The sequence below is a fragment of the Eulemur rufifrons genome, chromosome 2, assembly GCF_041146395.1.
Source record: "Eulemur rufifrons isolate Redbay chromosome 2, OSU_ERuf_1, whole genome shotgun sequence".
Classification (NCBI taxonomy): Eukaryota; Metazoa; Chordata; class Mammalia; order Primates; family Lemuridae; genus Eulemur; species Eulemur rufifrons.
The window spans coordinates 84,752,651-84,766,268 of record NC_090984.1 but is presented as its reverse complement, the minus strand read 5'-3'; the positions used below and the strand labels follow the sequence as shown (position 1 = coordinate 84,766,268).

Genomic DNA, 13,618 nt, shown 5'->3' with positions numbered 1-13,618 from the left:
TATGTCCCCACAGAAGAGTGTCCCCAAACTGCATTGGTCCCCAAGTTGAAGTCCTATTCATTGAACCTATGCCTGCTTTTAGTTCAGCATAGCTTGTCCTGAAGCTGTAACAGCTTGTTAACAGACAGTATCAGCTTTTAGCTTACAGTCCAAGGAATCAGGATCTGTGAATTCAAGATTTCCAAAAAAGCAGAAGCTGTTCTTTGGCAGCAGCAAAGGTGAGGCACTGGAGGGCCAGACAGCAGTGTTCCAAGTCCAAGTGACAAGCAAGGCTTTCCTAAGTCCTGTTTATCATGTTGGTCCAAACTGACCCTCTAAAAATATGCACATTAGGCGAGAAATTCATCAGCTTCTCTACGGGTCAGACACCTGATTTCAGGAGTGTTCCTTAGCAAACTAAAAACTGGCCTTTAAAATTCTAAAAGTATATCTCTGTCTGGAGATTACTTCTCTTTCACGTCTCCCTTTTCCCTGATGCTCCCATGGCAAAAGTCATAATAAAAATCATCAGCTGTGGAGACTATTTCTGTTTTCAGTATAGGCATGTCTTGGAGATATTGTGGGATCAGTTCCAGGCTACTGCAATAAAGTGAGTCTCGCAAATTTTGGGGTTTCCCAGTGCATATAAAATTAGGTTTACACTATACTGTTCTCTAAGTGTGCCATAGCATTATGTCTTAAAAAATGTACATATGTTAATTTAAAAATATATTATTGCTAAAAATTGCTAATAATCCTTTGAGCTTTTAGCAAGTTGTAATCTTTTGGAACGTCTTGCCTCAATGTTGATGGCTGCTGACTGATCAGGGTGGTGGCTGTGAAGGTTGGGGTGGCTGTGGCAATACCTGAACATAAGACAATGAAGTTTGCTGCACTGACTGACTCTTTTTTTCATGAAAGGTTTCTCTGTAGCATGTGATGCTGTTTGACAGGTGTTTCCCCACGGTAGAACTTCTTTCAGAACTGGAGTCAATCCTTTCAAACCCTGCTGCTGCTTTATCAACTAACTTTATGTAATATTCTAAATCCTTTGTTGTCACTTCAACAGTGTTCACAGCATCTTCACCAGGAGTAGATGCCATATCAAGAAACCGCTTTCAGGCCGGGCGCGGTGGCTCACGCCTGTAATCCTAGCACTCTGGGAGGCCGAGGTGGGCGGATCGTTTGAGCTCAGGAGTTCGAGACCAGCCTGAGCAAGAGCGAGACCCCATCTCTACTAAAAATAGAAAGAAATTATATGGACAGCTAAAAATATATATAGAAAAAATTAGCCGGGCATGGTGGCGCATGCCTGTAGTCCCAGCTACTCGGGAGGCTGAGACAGGAGGATCGCTTGAGCTCAGGAGTTTGAGGTTGCTGTGAGCTAGGCTGACGCCACGGCACTCACTCTAGCCTGGGCAACAGAGTGAGACTCTGTCTCAAAAAAAAAAAAAAAAAGAAACCGCTTTCTTTGCTCATCCATAATAAGTGATGCCTCATCCATTCAAGTTTTATCACGAGATTGCAACAATTCAGTCACATCTTCAGACTTCACTTCTAATTCTAGTTCTCTTGCTATTTCTGACACATCTGCAGTTACTTTCTCCACTGAAGTCTTGAAATCAAAATCATCCACAAGGGTTGAAATCAACTTATTTCAAACTCCTGTTAAGGTTGACGTTTTGACCTTGTCTCATGAATCACAAATGTTCTGAATAACGTCTAGACTGGTGAATCCTTTCCAGAAAGTTTTCAATTGACTTTGCCTAGACCCATCAGAGGAATCACTATCTATGGAAGCTATTGCCTTATGAAATGTGTTTCTTTTTCTTTTTCTTTTTTTTTTGAGACAGAATCTTGCTCTGTCGCCTGGGCTAGAGTGCCATGGCGTCAGCCTATCTCACAGCAACCTCAAACTCCTGGGCTCAAGCCATCAGATCATCCCGCCTCAGCCTCCCAGAGTGCTAGGATGATAGGTGTGAGCCACCCTTCCAGGCTTAAAATGTGTTTCTTAAATAATGAGACTTGCAAGTCAAAATTACTCCTTGATCCATGAGCTGCAGAATAGATGTGTTAGCAGGCATGAGAACAACATTCATCTCCTTATATATCACCATCAAAGCTCTTGAGTAACCGGTGCTTTGTGAATGAAAAGTAATATTTTGAAAGGAATATTTTTTTTCCTGAATAGTAGGTCTCAACATTGGGCTTAAGATATTTAGTAAACCATGCTGTAAACAGATGTATTGTCATCCAGACTTTGTTGTTCTAATTCATAGAGCACAGGTAGAGTCCATTTAGTGTAATTCTTAAGGGCCCTAGGATCTTCGGAGTGATTAATGAGCATTGGCTTCAACTAAAAGTCACCAACTGCATTAGCCCTAACAAGAGAGTCAGCCTATCCTTTGAAGCTTTGAAGCTAACCTTGACTTCTCCTTTCTAGCTATGAAAGTCCTAGATGGCATCTTCCAGTAGAAGAAGGCTATTTGATTTGCACTGAAAATCTATTGTTTATCATAGCCACCTCCATCAATGCTCTTAGTGAGATCTTCTGGATAAGCTGTTGCAGCTCCTCCATCACCACTTGCTCCTTCACCTTGATCTTCGTGCTATGGAGACAGCTTATTTCCTTAAACTTCATGAGCCAACCTCTGCTAGCTTCAAAGTTTTCTTCTGTAGCTTCTTCACCTCTCTCAACCTGCACAGAATTGAAGAAAGTTAGGGCCTTGCTCTGGAATAAGCTTTGGCTTAAGGGAATGTTGTGGCTACTTTGATCTTCTGTCCAGACCACTCAAACTTTCTCCATATCAGCAATAAAGCTGTTTTGCTTTCTTATCATTTGTCTGTTCACTGGAGTAGCATTTTTAATTTCCTTGAAGAACCTTTCCTTTGCATTCACAAGTTGGCTGACTGGTGCAAGAAGCCTAGCTACCAGCCTCTCTTGGCTTTCTACATGCCTTCCTCACTAAGTGTAATCATTTCTCCTTTTTCATTTAAAGTGAGAGATGGGTGACTAGTCCTTTCACTTGAACACTTAGAGGGCACTGTATAGTTATTAATTGGCTTAATTTCAATATTATTATGTTTCTAAGGAAAGGGAGAGAGATCAGGGAATGAATGGCCAGTGAGTAGAGCAGTCAGAACAATTACAATAGTAATAGCAAAGATCACTGATCACAGATCATTATAAAAGATACAATAATCACAAAAAAGTTTCAAATATTGAAAGAATTACCAAAATGTGATATAGGGACATGAAGTGAGCACAAGCTATTGGAAAAATGGTACCTTTAGACTTGCTTGATGCAGGGTTGTCATAAACCTTCAATTTGTAAACAAACAAACAAACAACCCCTCCCCAAAACAGTATCTGCAAAGCTCAATAAAATGAGGTATGCCTGTACTCAAAGAGTTTACATACTAATCCACCCACTGGGGCAAAAAGCAAGAACACTGTGCGTCATTAACACTTTTTCTTTGCATGGCAGGAAGGACGTGGAGGGCTGTAGTAAATGAGGGGGTGTTTCAACTTTTGTCTATCCACAGGCAGGGCCTTTCCTAGGTTTTCTCTTTAACTGCCCAGTGACAAAAAATTTACCCCTGTGATGTAGTTTTTTGGGTCTAGTCTAGGGGTTGAAAACTATGGCCCGTGGGCCTAAATTTCACAGGCAAGTTTTTATAACGTTTCATTGGAATACAGTCACACTCATCTGTTTAGGTGTTACCCACGGCAGCTTTCCCACTACAATGGTAGAGATGAGTGGTTGCAACAGAGAGCCTATTGCCTGCAAAGCCTAAAACATTTACTGTCTGGCTCCTTACAGAAAAACTTTGCCCACCTCTAGTCTGGTCTATGAGAGAAATGTGTATTTCATCTAATAACATGATCTTTAAGTCTACTTCTTGCAAAGCAATAATTCTGGCCTTATTGTGCTAAAGTATTCTCTGCTTGACCTGGTCCCTTCCTTATGGAGGGTCCCACATAAATTGACAAGGCCTCTGGCTGAGCCACCTGGTTAAAAGGCATTATGGTCCCCTGGTTTCTCTCTAATCCTCAAGATTTTCCCCTGAGAGGAAAAGTAGGGGCTTAAGTTCAGCCTGCCACACCTGCAGTCTCTGGTTAATTTTTCGGTGTGTGACTCATGGCTGTTAGCAGAAATGTATTAATATGTGTTCAAAACAATGTGGAAGATTTTTCAAACTACCAGAGGGGAAAGTGTTAATGCATATTCATACACAGATTAGGATTTTGAGAAGTGCTCAAAGAGAAATTAAACATGATTACCATCAGTAGTTGCACTTGGATATATGTTTTCCAACTAGATCCATATTTTAAAAATATTTTAATATTAATACCAACGAATTTGACATGTGCTAGGGAGAGAACATTGGAATCATAGAGATGAATGCAATTTGCAGAGAACATACTTCCTTATTCTTGACGTGCCAAGTTGAAGAGCTTTTCTTGTGATGACCATCAGATGCAGTACATGATGTCTGCAGTAAACATATGTTGTTTCTCCACTGTTTCTTCATTTGGAGAATTGCCCCTCTTTTATTTCTTGTGGTCTTGTTGGGCACATGGCTAGGACAGATCCATAACTGTACCGTAGTTCTCTGGTTGTGATTATGGATCCAGGAAAGGAATGTGACCCAAGCTGCACCCTTCCTTTTCTTGCCTGCTTTGGTTGCTGGCACCCTCACTTTCTTCTTTACCTTCCTAAGGAATCTGCTTTACCCCAGAATGATGCCAACTTCTAATTTGCACTGGATAATTGGAAAATATTATAAAATTTATTTAAAATGTCACTTAAACTTTAAAATTCTTTTGTATTTTATAATTGGAATAGATTGTATTTTTCATAACAATATTGCTCATCCCACTTACTCTTCTGTAATGTGGCTTGCCACTCCCCATCAAGAGGTGGAGTCTAATGCTCTTTTCTTTAATATGGGCTGGCCCTAGTACCTAGGTTGACTAGTAGAATGTGGCAGAAGGAACAAAAAATAAGCTTGATAAATTTTCATACCCATGTAACCAGTACCCAGATCAAGAAGCCTCTATTGTGTTTCAAACCACTAGCCCCTGCCCAAGGAGATCGCTATTTTTACTTAATTTTGCGAGTTAGTGAATTTGATATAAAAGGAATCTTTTGTGTCTGGCTTCTTCTGCTCAACTTTATGTTTGTGAGATTCATTCATGTTGTGTGTAGCCGTACTGGTCTGTTCTCATGGCAGTGTTCCATTGTCTGAATACACCATGATTTATTCATCCAATCTACTGTTGCTTAGTTTCCAGTTTGGGGCTATTATGAATAGTGCTGCTATAAACATTCTTGTCTATGTCTTTTGGTAAACCTATTGTATACATTGCTTTTGTATATATAACGGGGATGAAAATGCATAAGTTTCTCTCTAGTTGATACCGCCAAACAGTTTTCCAAAGAGGTTATATGAATTCAAATTCCCGCTGGTGCTGTGTTAGAATTTTAGCTCATCCTTGCCTATGTGTGATGCCTGTATTTTCATCTTAGCCATTCAGTAAGTGAGTCCTTTTATTTCAAAGCAGCATTTAATTTCAAATTGTTGAAAGACTAATAATCAGTTGAATATTGGAATCTGTAGATGCCATTCTTTAAGAGGTACCAAAAGTCCATAATTTTGAGAACTTTTTTAAAGAAAATGTTTCTATAGTACATGTTAATTACCATGTGTAAATATTTTTCTACATTGTTTTATAAATGCATATATCATTGCAATGTGCATGTTTTGGGAGTACGGGCTTACTTTACACCATAAAACTACTGATATGAACTGAGTGGCTCCAAATTAAGAGGGTTCTCAAATTTAGACATAACATCAGTTAGCACCTCATGCTGTGGCAGCAGAAATAGTTAACAGAAGTAGTTAACTTAAGTTTCCCAGGCCTCACCAGTTTGGAGATAAAATCACAATAACCATTGTTTATAAGATAATATTTCTTTGGTTCTTCCTCTATCCACTGTGTGAAATTGTAGCCCCTCTCTCCTCCTCCTAGTAGCTCAGTGAGTCCTTAAGGATGGCCTCCTATGTACTCTGAGATACAAGAGCAAGGCACCCACCGTCTTCCAACTCTCCTGTGCTCGCTTGCTGGGCTCGTGTCTTAGGTCACTGCACCAGCCTGCCCACTGACGTCCCACTCAACTGCCACACCAACTGCACCTTTTCTGTCTTGTTGAAATTGCTGGCACAGGATTTTGCTAACTCTTGCATCTTCAAGGTCCCGCAGGAGTTTTAATGTAACAGCTCTTTTTAGTTTCACCTTCGTTTTAGACCCATGGAACCTAAGCTAGAGGACGTTTTGGCATGGCCAACACTGGGAGGTACTAAGAATCTTCCCTCCCCTCTGGGCTTGTCTTGATGTCACTGAACTCAATTTGTGTACTTTGATTTTCTCTTCTGTTAGGGAGAGTTACTTCCCAGGAGTCCCCTGGCCTCTCCTGTAAACAATCAGACCAAGAGTACCTCACCCTCTGCCGGCTGTGTCCAGGCCTGATTGAGTCCTGAGTGCTTGGTCTCAAGCTAAGGATGAGCTGGTTTATGACCGTTGTACCGGCATAGTTATTAACAGCTCTCCCTTTTGCTCTCGAAAGGGTCCTGGTTAGGAAAGTGTTCCAGAAGTAAAACACATTCCAGAACCAACAACACATTTTAGAATAGTCAAGAAGTATACTATGTAGAGAAGGATTCTGAACACAGAAGGCCGGGGTTGGCATTGCAGTGACCTGCCTGCTGGCAGCCTCTGCTTTTCCTCGCAGCCACCGGCTGGCAGCTACTTGGCTCCATCTACAGGCTTGGCTCTGCTCTGGTCCAAGACGATTTATTCCTTTCACTGGGGAGAGGGAAAGAGCTGGAGTAGGATGCTCTGAAACTCAGCTGGAGGCTAATAACTGTGGTGGTGGGTCCTCCCAGCATATCCTGTGCCTGTTTTCCTAACCTGGCTTTGGCTCTGTTCCCGAGACAGTTTTCTACTTCATTAGTTTCTTAGTTCTGAATGGGGCCCTAATTATCTCTTGTCATTGCCTCCAGGACCTGGGCTCTGGCTCCTCTGCTCAGTCACAGGTTCTACTGTCCATTGCAGCTCTCTCCACCTGGCCTGCCTTACCCTGTTGCCTGCCCCACCCCAATCAGTGCACTTTGCCCTTTGGAAGCCACGTTTTAACCTCTTGTTGCACTTGCACGTGGGGTCTCCCCCAGGGAGGCAAGGTGCTCTAGCAGAAAGGGCAGGGGCTCTGAAGTCAAAAGACCCGTATTCAAGTCCTACTTTTGCAGTTAGCTGTGTGACCTTGGACAAATCACCTAAGCACCTCACCTAAATTACAGTCCCCTCATCTGTAGCACGTGGAACGATATTGCCACTTGAAAATTAATGAATTGACTTCTGAACTCAGAAAGAATTTCCTAGTGAGTTTGTTCAGGATGAATGGGTTATCTGGGACTGGGTGCATCTTTGGGAAAATCAGATTTCTGAATTTGAGGAACTAAGGCTGTACGTCAAGGATGCTGGGAGAATCAGCCTGGTACAGTTGACTTGATTTCCCACCTTCGTTTTAGGGGGAAGTTCTGCCAGCTCCTGCAGCTGGGCTGCTTACCTATCCAATTGCTCTAAGCTCAGAGAGGTCTTGAATCAGACAGCTTCTCACAGGGGAGTGTAACTAGCATCTTTTCCCCATCTTATCTCATTGGTTTTGGGGAAATGGGTAGAGAAATTTGCCAGGAGTGGAGAAAGGTCTGATACTCTTAAATCTCTTATCTTTCAGTAATAGTTCACTTTAAATATAATCTAAAATAAGGAGAAAGAGAATTATTTTCATCACTTTATGCTGAAGTGAGTTCAGAATGAATTGGGAACCTGTATGTTATAAGCATCCATATAAATGACCTAAAATATAAAACAGATAATAGTTCTGTTCTTCCTGGAATTGGAGATGGCAGGAGAGAAAAGCAGATTTCAGTAAACATCTCCCTCCTGTGCAGAAATCCCCAGTCTGGGACTCAGATTTGATTAAATGAGTCAGGCTTACATTTATTACCGTATATTACAAACATTTTTCAGCATTCAGAAGTGACTGGTGTCTCCATGGATTTGGCCAGTTCCTGGCAATTATGCACTTGGCTGCTAGTACAAACCAACGTGCCAAATTTCTGGAATGACGATCCATGTCTGAGCGGCTTTCAGTCTGGGAAGGATGTTGTCCAAACACCATGTTCTTTCCCAAGGTGGCCAAATCCTGGTTACAGTTCTGTCCTTTAAATCTATTCATCCTGAAACTTGACCAGAAAGGATATGGCCCCATCCTTTTGCCCCTTTCAGCTTCCGCAGCAAGCACCTGGGGGATCCCACCTTGATTTCACAGCGTCTGTCTGCTGCTTAGTCCAGAAGTTGTTTCGCTCCTAGTCCCTTAATCAGAAAATCACATTCTGAACATAATCTGTCAGATGGATTATTAGAAAACACTAATTCTTCAGAGACTGTTAAGTCTGGAAGCCTGGTGAAACCCCAACTGAGCAATGGCATTTTTTTCCTGAAATGTCTTTCCAGTTCTATTTGCATGAGTATTAGCCAACCTGTCCAAATTGCAGCTGGTTCACACTTGTTTGTGCCTCAGCCCTTTATTGAGAAGAGAATCTGTCTGTTGGCACATGCTGTACGGCAGTAGGTACTGGTAAAACAGAAGACTTTTTAGCAACGTTAGTAAGGACTGTCTTGGTATACAGTTGGCCCTCTGTCTCCATGGGTTCCACATACATGGATTCAACCAAGCCATGATTGAAAATACAGCATTCATGGGATGCAAAACCTGCCTATAAGGAGGATTGACTTTTTGTGTGGGCAGATTCCACAGGGCAGGCTTGAGGACTTAAGCCTTCTCAGATTTTGGTATTGCAGGGGATCCTAGAACCACTTCTCTGTAGATACCAAGGGCTGACTGTGTATGAAGATTGTACCAAGATTCCAAGGGCTGACTGTGTATGGAGAGGACTAGAATATGTGTTCTGTAACTGCTGTCCTCAATCCCCGGGGCATGGACCGGTCTGGTAGTTGCCTGTGGCCTGTTAGGAACTCGGCCACACAGCAGGAGGTGAGTGAAGTTTCATCTGTATTTACAGCTGCTCCCCATCGCTCCTATCACCCTGCCTGAGCTCCGCCTCCTGTCAGGCCAGCAGCAATATTAGATTCTCATAGGAGCAGGAACCCTACTGTAAACTGCGCATGCAAGGATCCAGGTTGTGCACTCCTTATGAGAATCTAAAGCCTGATGATCTGAGGTGGAGCTGAGGTGGTGATCTTAGCGCTGGGGAGCGGCTGCAAATGCAGATTATCATTAGCAGAAAGGTATGACTGTGCTTGAATCATCCTGAAACCATTCCTCCAACCGCTCCCCAATCCGTAGGAAAATTGTCTTCCATGAAATGTCCCTGGTGCCAAAAAGGTTGGGGACCACTGCTCTCTAAGGAAGGGATTTTGTTTTGTTAACTACTATTTGTTGAATGCATAAATAAATGTATAATTATAAGCCTACCCTCTTCTTAATTGCATAGGAAATACTATCTTGTCTATTTCCTATTCCCTTTTATTTTTCTCACTTTTTTATTCAATTTAGTCAAAAGAATTTCTCTATGAAAAAAGGCAAATGGAAAGTAAAGATGGCCACCTTGCCTGGGACCTTGTGTGTGCTTGTCAGTCTTGTCACTTATCCCTGCTGCTCTTCTGCCCATGGTCTTCCTCATTCTCCTCAAGAAGTAGCCCTATTGCCTGCTTTCTTAGCTGGTGGCCTTTTGTCTGCACCTATGGTACTATGTGGCCACGACGACGCTCACCTCTTTTCCTCTAGTCCAAATGAGGCATCTCTTCTATAAGGCAGACAGACCTCTTCTCTTCTGCAGAATCTTACAGGATCAGTTATTCCTGTCTTTTTGCCTTTTCTTACTATTAGCTTTTCAGAGTCCTTAGAAAAGCTCAGGTCTCTGAATGTTAAAACAAACAAACACAAAAACGAAGCAAAACAACTATCCCCCCAACCAAAAAAACTAGCCCTGTATCACTTTTATGTTCACAGCCCAGTTTTTCAATAGAAAGATATGCACTCAAAGACTCTACTTTCTCACTTCTTTTTTATCCTTTGTAAAATTAAACAAGAAAAAAATGATCCTTCAGAAAGAAAATACAAAATTGGAAAATCAGAACTATGTTTCCCCTTTAAGAATAAAGCCAGATTTATTTTTCTTCCTTGCTAGCTAGATTTCTTAGGATAAGAACATAAATCCCAAATCAGATTGTATTTTGTCATCACAGAACTTTCTGTTGGTGAAATCTCTTGACAACAAAGGAGAAAAACACAAGAACAATCTTTTATTGTAAGATTTGTTTATAATCCAAGAGGAAATATACATTTGGGCCCATTTTACTCCCCTCATGCTGGAGTTTGTTTTAAAGTCGATGGACTATTTAGGTGAAAAGAAATGATGGTTCCCATATTGAACCAGTTGATGGAAATGAATCAGCAGGAAGTTTTCTAATATTTCTTAAGGTGCATTATTGAAAAAGGTATGAAAAGTGCCACGTATATATGTATCTGGCTAAAGGGAATAATTCTAAATGCTCTCTTCCTCTTGTGGTAGAGGCCTTTATAAAGGAATTTCTTTTTTTTCCCTTTTTGATTTTTTTCTTTTTCTTATTTTTAACATGTATAGCATAATGCCCCCAATATAAAGGAATTTCTGATTTCCCCCTGAATCCTAGATATGACACACTGTCTTTCATTGGATTGAGTGTTATCTTCCATACCAAACACTCTCAGAACTCTAGCCTCTTCCTCTGGCATTCTTCCAACATACTTGGTGAAGGCCACCTCCTGGTTGCACCTTCCTGTCACATCCAGTAGACATCTCCCAGGACCTCTCTGAGGTAACTGATTCTGATGACTGATCCCTTCCTGAACTTTCCTCCTCTCTCCATTCTCCAGAAGTAGTCTGCCCTAACCCTTTCTCAGATTCCTCTTCTGCCTGTCCCTTCAGCTCAGTGCTCCTTCTGCTCCTTCTCTTGGCTCTCTTCTAACTCCGCACACTCTCCTTAGGCTATCCTGTTGTTGTTGGTTTCAATTGCCAACAAGCTGGTGAATTCCTAACCTCCACCTCTCGCTCTTACCTGTCTTCCAAGTTCCAGACCCATGTCTACAACTGCCTCCCTTCTTGATGGTCCTCAGGCAGTAAAACTCAACATGTACAAGGCTGGAATTATTGTTTCTTTCATAAACTTGCTTTTCCTCTAAATCATGGTAGCCTGAGAGTCATCCTAGCTCTTCCCCACCCTTCATGGTCCATATTTAGTTGGTGACTGAGGATTGCCTTTTCATCTTTTTCATGCCCTCTGTTTTAGCCCCTTCCCTCCCTTCTCATGGTCACTACCCCAGTTCAATCCTTATTATTTCCCACTCGTTGAGTTTTCCACCTGCCTACTTGCTTCTCCAGTGCATTTTCCATGTGAATATTTTGATGATGTCAGAGGGATCATTTTGAGATGCAAATCTGATCATTTTACTTTCCTGTTGAATACCCTTTACAGGCTCCCCACTGCCCAGCGAATAGAGTTCAAACCTTTAACACAGCATTAAAGAATGCTTGTTAATTTTTCCCCCTTCCTAAACTATGCATCTTAGCTTTCATATGGATCTCAGACTCAAAGGTCTACAGTGGAGGGTACAGTGGGGACCAGGCAGGGCTGCTGTGAACTGGAGAGTTCATAACCCTATTTAAAGGAGGCAGCCACTGCTATAGACTGAGTGCTTATTTCTCCCAAAAATTCATATGTTGACATTCTAACCCCCAATTTGATGGTATTAGGAGGTGGGGGCCTTTGGGAGTTGATTAGGTCATAAGGGTGGAGCCCTCATGAATGGGATTAGTGCTGTTATGAAAGAGATTCTAGAGAGCCCCTTTAACCCTTACACCATGTGAGGCACAACAAGAAGACGGCCCTCTATGAACCAGGAAGTGGGCCTCCATCAGATACTGAATCTACCAATGCCTTGATCTTGTACTTTCCAGCCTCCAGAACTGTGAGAAATAAATATTTGTTGTTTAAGCCACCAGTCCATGGTATTTTTGCTTCTGCACAGCAAAGGAAAAAATCAACAGAGTAAAGAGACAACCTACAAAATGGGAGAAAATATTTCTAAACTATGCATCTAATAAGGGTATAATATCCAAAATACATAGGAACTCAAAGAACTCAATAGCAAGAAAACAGGAAGAAGAGGAGGCGACCCCTGGACCGACCAAAGCCCACGCGCCGCTGCATCCCTGCGTCCAGAGCCTATGTCCCGCTGCCGTCGCCACCATGCCCAAGAGAAAGGCTGAAGGGGATGCTAAAGGAGATAAAGCCAAGGCAAAGGACGAACCACAGAGAAGATCCGCGAGGTTGTCTGCTAAACCTGCTCCTCCAAAGCCAGAGCCCAAGCCTAAAAAGGCCCCTGCAAAGAAGGGAGAGAAGGTACCCAAAGGGAAAAAGGGAAAAGCTGACGCTGGCAAGGAGGGGAATAACCCTGCAGAAAACGGAGATGCCAAAACAGACCAGGCACAGAAAGCTGAAGGTGCTGGAGATGCCAAGTGAAGTGTGTGCATTTTTTATAACTGTGTACTTCTGGTGACTGTACAATTTGAAATACTATTTTTTATCAAGTTTTATAAAAATGCAGAATTTTGTTTTACTTTTTTTTTTTTAAGCTATGTTGTTAGCACACAGAACACCTCATTGTTGTTTTTTTGGGGAAGGGGGCATATGTCACTAATAGAATGTCTCCAAAGCTAGATCCATATGGGGAAAACACCTTTCCCTTCTAGTTTTGAGAGACTTCCTCTTGGCTCTCAGGAGGAGGGATTCCCTAACGTTGACACATAGCCACCTTGGCACAAATGCCTTGTGGTATGGAAAAACTAATTTGTTTTTATGTCCTATTCTCCCCCTCTGCCTTCAGCATAGTCTTAACTCCCTTAAACCCAGACACCTCTTCGGGCCTGACCTCCAATAATTGCTTACCAGTATGTTGGGTAATCTGGACTTTCCAGTGGCACCACTGAGATGGCGTCCCTCAAAAGAGCAGCAGTTCTGGCCGGGCGCGGTGGCTCACGCCTGTAATCCTAGCACTCTAGGAGGCCGAGGTGGGTGGATCACTCAAGGTCAGGAGTTCAAGACCAGCCTGAGCAAGAGCGAGACCCCGTCTCTACTAAAAAAATAGAAAGAAATTATCTGGCCAACTATAATCTAAAAATAAAAAAAAAAAAAAAGAGCAGCAGTTCCATTTGTAGATTGTGGCTCTTCAGATAAATTCTATCATTTTCATTTCATTTCCTGAAAGTCAGGGTCGGCTTGTGAAAAGTTGTTAAACAACATGCTAAATGTGAAATGTCAACCCTTACTCTAAACTTTCCCTGTTCAGAGCATCCAATGAAGACTTCATTGGATTTTATAGTGGCTTTCTGATTTTGGTAGACCATTGAAGAAGGGAGTTTGAAAGTTGTTGTATACTGTTAACGATTGTCTGCCCATGTTCTGCCTGAAATACCATGATTGTTTATAAAAAGTATCTTTAATAAAGCT

At 42.0% G+C, this 13,618-nt stretch overlaps 1 protein-coding gene across 1 annotated transcript; it reads left to right on the top strand.

Annotated features, from left to right (window-relative positions):
* Positions 1-12,287: 12,287 nt before the first annotated feature.
* LOC138380283 (non-histone chromosomal protein HMG-17) lies at positions 12,288-12,760 on the top strand. The gene has a single exon (XM_069464944.1). It carries the CDS (start codon positions 12,359-12,361, stop codon positions 12,629-12,631), a length of 273 nt encoding a protein of 90 aa, XP_069321045.1. The 5' UTR covers positions 12,288-12,358; the 3' UTR covers positions 12,632-12,760.
* The last annotated feature ends 858 nt before the right edge of the window (positions 12,761-13,618 follow it).

Excerpts from the sequence above, each read along its gene's own strand:
- LOC138380283 (XM_069464944.1), top strand. The coding sequence starts at position 12,359 with ATGCCCAAGAGAAAGGCTGAAGGGGATGCTAAAGGAGATAAAGCCAAG.